The sequence below is a fragment of the Cephus cinctus genome, unplaced genomic scaffold, assembly GCF_000341935.2.
Source record: "Cephus cinctus unplaced genomic scaffold, Ccin1 Ccin1_scaffold0123, whole genome shotgun sequence".
NCBI classification, from domain to species: domain Eukaryota; kingdom Metazoa; phylum Arthropoda; class Insecta; order Hymenoptera; family Cephidae; genus Cephus; species Cephus cinctus.
This window is the reverse complement of record NW_014332857.1, coordinates 573,668-582,403: the sequence shown is the minus strand read 5'-3', so window position 1 is coordinate 582,403 and position 8,736 is coordinate 573,668. Positions and strand designations below refer to the sequence as shown.

The following is an 8,736-nucleotide window of genomic DNA, read 5'->3' as shown; positions in this document are numbered from 1 at the left end:
GGGGGGGGGGGGGGTGGGGGGGAAGAAAAGGGCAAATTCTTTCGCGCCATTGGTCATAGGGTTGGTATAAGGGTAGCACAGGGCGCGAAGGGTGCGAGCATTTGATAAGGGTCGCTGGCGCACGGGCTGACGGTACTTTTGCGAAGCCACGGCAGGCCGGGTTTCAAATGATAATTGTTCGGAACTATTTCAATCGGAGGGGCTGCCGCACCGGTGCGGAGGTTAGGGGTTGAATATTCCAAACGTAAAAAGATCGTTCGAACGACAGGGCGGGTGAAAGGGAGAAGAGGGAGCGTAAAAAAAAGGGGGAGAAAAAAGGAAGAGGATCCAGAAAATTAGCATGCAACACGAGTCACGAGCCGTCAGGAGAAGACACGCGGCAACCCCCATAAGAAAGAAACAAAAAAAATTCCTTTTCCACCCTCACAGTCTTCTTTTAATTACCAGGAGCCTCCCCCTCCTGTCTCCCCCCCCCTTTTTTCATTCTATTTTACACTTCCCAAGAAATGAAACGTTTTACCTTTAATTGCGCAAGGCTCGATGACATTCCGGAATCGTTCTCGCAAAGAATTTAATTACCCCCGCGCGAGGGGTGGTCCGGACAATTGCTCCCGAAAATAATACGGCCCTTAACGTTTTTTTTGCATCCTCTCTTCATGATGCCTTGCGAAAGGATTGAGTCAAAGACGACCCCTCGCCCTCTCCGAAAATTCCCATAGACCCGTAGCCATTTTTTCAACCCCCCTTTACACGAAATTCGCCAATCGCGTCGAACCAAAAAAAAAACGGGCCCCTTTTTGAAATAAGAACAGCGGGCCCAAAGGGGAATACCAATCGGTCACTGATTTGGTCAGATCCATACAAAGTGTGCATAGCGAGGGGCATTAATGACCCAACAAGCATTCCTACCCAGATGCCCATTCTCTCTCTCTCTCTCTCTCTCTCTCTGTCTCTCTCAGCCCCAACCCCTTCCTCATCCTCAGGAATCTCCGACTGCCGGTCTCTCCCGAAGTCCCGTGCGATCACGTTGGGTGGTCTCACTACTCTGACAAGTCTCGCACCTACAGTATAATACAGAGTCACGGACATTCTCAGATACTGAGCACAGACAAGAACCTTTATACCTCACTCTACCTTAAACGTCGCGAGTAAAAGTACTAGGTAAAAGGGCAGTCATTAGTATATAGCATAAATCCCAAGAAGAGGAATTCGCTCATAAAGACAATGCGTAGCGTAGTACATGGAAAAAGAAAAAACAGAGCGGGAGATTCAAAATAAAAATTTAAAAAACAGCATCCACAAGAGACCCATGGACCTTGAGTGGTCGTGGATAAAATTTAAATTGGAAGATGATGTATATAGTCAAGCTAGTAGGATTTTGTGTGCCTTTGAATTTTCCCAGAGACGCTCACAGTTTTAGCCGAGTATTTCGGCTCGTTAGGATAACGAGGATCTAATATCGCGTTCACAGTCCAGCCAATTACACGGGACACGGCCGAGAGGAATATCTTCTGAACCAAGTGTATATACCAGTGAGATTCTGGTTATTTTTTAAAAATCTTCTTCCCTTTATCCTATTTCTCTCTCTCTTACCGTTCCTCATCTGCTTCGATGCCGAATCCTTTTACTGCCGTCTCAAAAACACCGAACCCGACGGCACATCGCCGCCATGACGCCTAGCACGGCACGTTTCGCGTGATCTATGGTTAAACATCTGTGAGCAGATCATACGTGACACATTTACGGGCAGCTAAGTGGTGCCGGGTGGATGCTGGATAGTCGCGCCATTCCAAAAAGCCAAAGGCGATAAATTTCACTTTGCTTTGCCGCCAAACGCCCACCTCAACCCCACTCGCCCTCTTTGCCTAATTTGACACGCGGCCGAACCAGAGACACACAACACTCGTTACTCGTTAGAGAACTTCTACGGATCTTGACTGCAGGGTAGCCATTACGACTGTTACCAACTTACCAGAAATTATAATAACTGTGAGTGAAGGACTGTGAAGTGAAATCAACATTGGTTTTTTTACAGTTGCAGATCCCTGCATTACCGACGTTCTTTATATCGGTACAAATTCTATCCTAACGTGGCGCTTCGGGACTGTAGGAAATTTAGGTAACTCACGTGCTTTTTGACGTTGTAATAAACTAGGTTGCGCAACCATTAATTTGCGGGATACAAGGTGGTACAAGAAGATGAAATTTAGTGAGCCACTAGCGGCAACGAGGTCCGACCTCTAATGGCCATCGTGGTGACTATAGCTTGGACCACAACCACGATCCAACCCCATACTCGTGTGTCTGTCTCTCTTTCTCTCTCCATGTTGGCCATAAGCTCACTCTTACTCTCTTTCACAATTCTCTTCTCTCTTACGCCAAGTGTTCTCGCGTTCTGGCCGCAGTAGTAATTACGCACTGGCGCAGTTAAACACAATGGACCGGAATAGAACGACTCTGTAATTTATCCTCGGTACAATGCCAGGGAGAGAGGGTAGGTGGTCGCTTGGTTAGATTTTGTAAAAAAAAAATTTGACAAAAAAAAATTTTTTACGCTTTTTTTTCGAAGTACTGTAATTTTTCATTTATTTATGAAAATTCATATCCTCGTAGCAATTGTTTCCGCGTGATCAGTTTTACTTGTCCGTATCGCGATAACGATCTCGATATTATTTTGACGTCGACTAATTGCAGCAGGTCGCGGTGCTTAATGTCGCGACGAACTGTTTCCGCGCGCTTCCATTTGTCAGTGGGACATTCGGTACACGTCGAAATACCGGGTGGCTCATTAATTCGGGGTCAATTAGCGGCGCAGTGTGTCACCGAAAATGGAGCGTACACGACGGGCACGGGGTACGCCCACTCATACGTATAATTAGCGACGTTTCCGCGCTTCGCTTAACTTCTGACTCTTTAACTTTTCCTATTTTCGAGTCTTTTGCCCTTGTTTCTTGTCACTCCCCTCTTTCATGTATTTCTTGTGTATAAACTTATACACGGACTTCCATATACTGCTTACCACCATTTTCTTTTTTTTTGACTTTACTCAAATACCAGAATCATATATTACAACGTATATCTACATATAAAGATATACTGTTTATTAAAGAAGGTCATAGATCAAGAAGGCACCAGTATGAAATTCGTAACAAGTCGTTTAATCGCAGGTAGAATTATGTATGTTGATTACATGGCTATGAGCGTAACAAGACACTGGGACAGGATTATGCGATTCCTATGTAATATAACATATGCAAGTCGAGTATCTATGTACATATGAGATCCTTTCGTAATCGTATAATCATATACATTCATTCATAGGCCTAAGCTATATATCAGGTATATTTGTATATCTCTATATATAATCTTTCTCTATATATATATACATAAACCTTGTATCTTACATATGCAAGTTGGATTGCTGCCTCTTTCTCTCTCTCTCTCCCCCTCTTTCTTTTTCTTTCTTTTCAGATAAATCTAGCACTATGTACAGTACTATATACAAAGTAAATAAATAACTTAACTGTTAATCGGAACTGACTCGACCATAATGCCGACTCGTAACGTACGCACTCTGCCAATAAATAATCGACATCAGTCTACACCGTGTATAATCAATGGGAATTATTTCTGGCTGATAGATCTGCGAATCTACAGGATTCTACGGTTACGTATTTACCGAATATAATAAAGAAATTCACTGTGAGCGTGACTGCGTCTCACTCTATTGCATGTCGATGAAAAAAGATGCATAGATACTCGTAGTACCGGCAGTGAATTTCGAAACGTATCGTATTTAGAACCCTGATGCGATTCTTGAAATAAATAATACAGTGCGATAGGTGCGAGTCGCCATTTTGATAAAAGGAGTAGGAAATATTCGTGGATCTTGTATACTGTTTCGAGAATATCATACGAGATTATTATTACTAACGGGAGGATCGTACGAGTAAAGATTTGTGTATGGGAAATAGTGTTAACCTTACTAAGACGTGTCGTCGACAATCTCTTCGCCGTCCTCGTCTACGGGAACTGTAGAATGATTGTAAAGGCCCTGTGCCATTAACTGAAGTGCCAATGGATTCTTCTGTCCACTTGCTTTCTTGATCTTGGCTCTCTTGTTCTGAAACCAAATCTTTATTTGCGCCTCGTTCAATCCAAGATCGCGTGACAGTTGCTGCCTCCGTCTTTCGGTCAAGTAACGATTCTCGGCAAATTCACGCTTCAGTCTTGCCAACTGCTCAGCGCTGAAGGCCGTCCTAGGCCGTTTGTCTTCTGGGCTAGTGGGTTTTTCGTTGCTGTGAACGCGCTTTACGCGTCTAGTTCTCGGGCCTGCAAACAAAGCATAATAGGACAGTAGACAACGGCCGATACATTGTAAACGAAGCTTAATACCAAAGACGATTGACAGATGGCGCAAATTGGCGCAAATCTTCATTTGCGACAATAGTGCGTAGTGTCTCGTGTGCAACGTACAGGATACTTCAAGACGAACGAGTCTCGCAAGGTATTATTTCTCCTTTTTCCTGATACATTGAGTGTATTTATGTTTTCAAGTCAGAAATTCAAGCATGAATAATAACAGTAGCTTTGCATTTACACCGTTTACCGTAGTGAGTTGAGAGGTTATAAATAGTTGAAAGCGAAATGCAGGGTCTCTCGAGGATTCATCGGCTATTTTCTACGAGTTTTTGTAAAAGGGGTAGTTTGACTTGGTAAACACCGTAGGGGCTTGATAACAGTTGGGAATGCGATGAAGGAAGAGGGTAGTTTTAAATGAGGCTTAATTATTAAGCGTTCTGTAGAACAAAGGGCTAGGGCTCTTGTCAGCTCGTGTACGCAGGCTGCTTCTGCATGCTAGATAAATAGGGCTGTGGAAAGAGCAAAAGAAAAAGTATAGAGAGGAAAGCGGAATTCTTTATTTCGTAATTAACACTGAGAAACGTATCACCCCTTGGGACGTTCCCTTCTTTCGCTCTGTTCTTTTCTAGCACACGTCGCATGCATATTGCATATATATGTATATACAACCTGCAATTGAAACTGGTGACAGCGCTACTGTGTACTCTTGACGGGGGCCCAGAGAATTACTTTCTATCCGGGTGTACAGGTATTTAAGTATCGTACGTGTACTGAATCAATTTCGATGCTTGCTTTTACAGGTAGAATTATTATAGCATCTATAATTCAATGAGATCCCACGACGATATATGACATATAAATAATGTGAAAAACAGGATAGAGCGATTGGCATGGCGGTCGTATTGCTCATAATACATTTTATTGGTTGGTCGGATCGATGGAAGGGGGAAGTGGAGGCAATGAATATTTATTAAATACCAACTGTAACGACTCCGGAAATGAAATGAAAGACCAAAAAATGGGACCTCTGTGGGACAGCTGAAATTTTAATACCATTGCTTTTCTCTTTTTTCTTTTTTAAAAGAATTAATTTGAGAAGCTCTAAACGAGCTTTGCATTGTGTTGCTGGAGAATATGCAAAACGATGCTGTTTTACACAGACCTGAATTACTTTAATAAATTTCTCCTCTTTTTTTATAGCTGCATGCTAAAGGACCCCAGTGTATGTACCAGTGCATACAGTTTCACGGAAAAGGGTGGATTGCGGATGTAGGCTCGAAATAATTAAGTCCTGCGAAAGGGTGCAGGTGCTATAAAACGTTAACCCCTCAGACATGAACCTAACCCTTAACCCTTCGTGTAAAGAGGTCGAAATGTAAGTTACTGCAGTAATATACTATATATATACAGGTGTAGATACACATTCTTTACTATCATAAAATTAACTGTGTGTTATAATATTTCATACCAGAAGATGGCCTGTCTGAATATCTGGTGCAGTAGACCCAAGCTGGCCAGAGACTTTGTGCCGTGCTCGAATTACTTGTGCCACTTCCGGTTCCATTTGTGCTGCTGTGTGTACTGTCACCGCTGATGGAGTCGCCGCCTATTGTGGACGCTGCTGATGATAGGGATGGTGCACCAGTGATTGAACTTCCGGTAAGGGAGCTTCTGTTGCTCGCTAAGCTCTCCAGACTTCCGCTTCTGCTGAGGGTGTGTCTTTGAATTGGGGATGTTAAACCGCAGTGGGACGAAAGGCCATCCCTCTCGCGATGGAGGGAAAAATTCGAAGTGGATGACAATTGGGGCGAAAGTCTTGTGGACGAGAGACTCAGATCCCGCGGAATTTGAAGCGGACTGTGTTGAGAAATTTGTACCGGAAGTGACAGTCTTTGATGTGCTGTCGGTAAGGTAGGCTTTGTCGTTTTTGCTTTCGTACTGAGAATTGCTTCCCTGCCAAAATCAGGTCTCAGAATGTTCACCACACTGAATCTTAAGGGTGTGTCGCTGTTTTCTTGATTATCTTGGGGTGGTGACACATGACTCTCCGGCGAAGAGGGTGAGCATACTCTACGATGATGATTTCCAACCCCTAGTCGTAGACCGTACGCAGAATCCATGGTTACTAACGTCACGCTCATTTTTTCTGAATGTCAAAAAAAGATAGTCAAAAATTTTGTAAATAATTTTTTTTTTAATACCGTCACTTTAGCTTTTCTGACATTTTTGCAAACATTGACATATATTTCGACACTTTTACAAATTTTCACGGCACTGTTTTGTCAATAAAAAAACTTGTCCGGCCCTCAGTCGATATTAAACACACGAAACAATTGTGTCCTTGTCAATGTGGGGTTCCTCACGAAAAAACTGTTTTTTTTTTTGGATTTTCAAATTACAAGCACTCAGTCAATTCGTCACTGAACAATCGCGCAAGTGACGAGATATGGAAAAAAAATATTTTTCTAATAAAATTGAATCACGACGAAAACGCTTGAAGCTTCAATCTTCCGTCCTCTTCTTCCTCCTTGTAATTATTCTCTCCTCTGTCTCTTCTTATGGATCATCCAACTACGTGGACAAGTCTTGGGCGTTTTCGAATTGGCTTTTCCCGAGGTTTGTGGGTACTCGAGCGAGTGCCGTGACGGGTCTGACTGGCTGTCCATCCGTCGCTCGGTGATGTCTAAACTAGGGAGTCCAGGTCCCTACTTACCCCACCTTTCACTCCTACGCCGAGGAGAGTGCAGTGCACTAGACACCCTCGATTGTATCTCTATTAACGCTCCTGCAACGGGCTCCGCCCAGGGCCGTACCATCTCCCTCCATATATGGTAGCAGTTATCCCCACTCCCATAGGCGTGGACCCTGACGGGCAGAGTACCTTCTCCTTTAACGATCCAAAGTTCAAATTTTAAAATCATAATCGATAACCCAAGCTTGGAGACATACGCAATCCATTTTTTTGTAAATAAATAATTAAGGCATAGGATAAAAAAAAATTTTTGTCTTCAAAATGACGAAATGCAATTTTCCAATTAATCGACTGATTCGAGGAACGAAACGTAATTGAAAATTTTTTTTGAGAGGTGGGGGTATTTTGAATTTTTCATAATATCATGATCCCTACGCCACTGGGAGCTCCTTCGTGAATTTAATTCATCCACGCCCAGAACTTCATCCCCACTAACTTTACAGTGCCACGCCCTTTTTCTTGCTCCGCCTGTCAGAAAGTACGCCCTTCTTACGTCCTCCGTACTTTTACTCCATTCTTCGTCCAATTCGCTATAGCTCGCTTGCTTCAATACAAGCTAATACCTTTCTTCCACTCGACAAACATCCCCTCCGCCTCTCCCTCCCCCCTACCCCCTTACCCACGTGGATTTTATCGTCGACCGTATGGAATTGCTTCATACGAAAATTTACACAGTGGTTTCGTTCTCTTACTTTTTTTTTTCTTCCCACCCTTCTATACTCCTTTACCCCTAACTTACCCCTGTCATCTACCCTTGTCCTATCAATACCGTCTCGACAGATATATTACAGCTTCCGGCAGATGCTTCTATAAGCGCTGATCAGCCAATTTATTTTATCATAGTCGTGGGAAGGATATTTTTTTTTTTTTTTTTTTTTTTTTTTTTTTTTTTTTTTTTTTTTTTTTTTTTTTTTTTTTTTTTTTTTAAATGCAATTTTACGTAATTTTGGATCATCTCCATTTTCTAAACTGCAGCTGCATCGAACACCGAGCACAGTTTTAATGGAATAATCGTTCCTGAACGATCTACCCTTTTTTTTAAATAGGGGTCGTCTATTATGTATCAAAATGAGTTTTTGAATTCTTCGAAAATTCCTACGTCTAATTAAAAAGCATAATGTGGTAATTAAACGTGAAATGTAAATGGTAAGTTAATTAATGGAGCTTCGTTAAAAAAAAATTTATCTTAGAATTTAATTGGAACATCGATGTTATTAAATCTGACGTTTGTACTCGCGGCAGTGACACGCGATATATACTCGATTCGTTATAACTTATGAATAATCAGGCAGGACAGTTTTCAACACGCGTAGTCTAATAATTAGCATGTTAATTGTTTCATCTAATTACTCCCTGCTACCGAGGGCTGTTGTAATAATTAAGCTACTTGAAAATCAGCGATGCGTTTAACAGTAGTCCACGTAGTGTGATTAGAGTGGGTAATTTTTTTTATTTTTCTAATTATAGGTAAACTTCAAAGGGACTTACGAATTCTTTCGATTTGGTTGAAATCGTATTTTTCAATTTTTCAATTTTTTTTTTCTTTGACAATTCGTGGGAAATTACTTATTTGGGACGAAGGCTGTGAATATGAAAGAAAAAAAAAAAAAAAAAAAAAAAAA

The 8,736-nt window shown here is 41.9% G+C and overlaps 1 protein-coding gene, 1 long non-coding RNA gene and 1 other non-coding gene across 13 annotated transcripts in view; 1 reads left to right on the top strand and 2 right to left on the bottom strand.

Annotated features, from left to right (window-relative positions):
• Window positions 1-1,937, bottom strand: part of LOC107275178 — a 5,828-nt gene extending 3,891 nt beyond the window's left edge. For all 4 annotated transcript variants that reach the window (XR_003058123.1, XR_003058125.1, XR_003058124.1 and 1 more), the window contains exon 1: window positions 1,594-1,937. This is a non-coding gene — a transcript (uncharacterized LOC107275178). The remainder of the gene's footprint in view (window positions 1-1,593) is intronic.
• A 1,219-nt stretch (window positions 1,938-3,156) lies between these two features.
• On the bottom strand, window positions 3,157-7,119 carry LOC112493609 (homeobox protein engrailed-1a-like). Its single transcript, XM_025079778.1, has 2 exons — window positions 5,831-7,119; window positions 3,157-4,332 (listed from the first exon to the last, which is right to left on the bottom strand). The coding sequence occupies exons 1-2, from the start codon at window positions 6,501-6,503 to the stop codon at window positions 3,986-3,988; spliced, it is 1,020 nt and encodes a 339-aa protein (XP_024935546.1). The 5' UTR covers window positions 6,504-7,119; the 3' UTR covers window positions 3,157-3,985.
• The window catches only part of LOC107275179, an 8,808-nt gene continuing 4,422 nt past the window's right edge, over window positions 4,351-8,736 (top strand). For 4 of the 8 annotated variants that reach the window (XR_003058122.1, XR_001539645.2, XR_003058120.1 and 1 more), the window contains exons 1-3: window positions 4,514-5,737; window positions 5,834-6,021; window positions 6,109-6,273. This is a non-coding gene — a long non-coding RNA (uncharacterized LOC107275179). The other 4 variants (XR_003058121.1, XR_003058119.1, XR_003058118.1 and 1 more) reach the window with 4 other exon arrangements.

Coding starts and splice junctions, on each gene's coding strand:
- LOC112493609 (XM_025079778.1), bottom strand. CDS start 6,503: ATGAGCGTGACGTTAGTAACCATGGATTCTGCGTACGGTCTACGACTA. Junction 4,333..5,830: donor TTCAGACAGGCCATCTTCTG/GTATGAAATATT, acceptor CTTTGTTTGCAG/GCCCGAGAACTAGACGCGTA.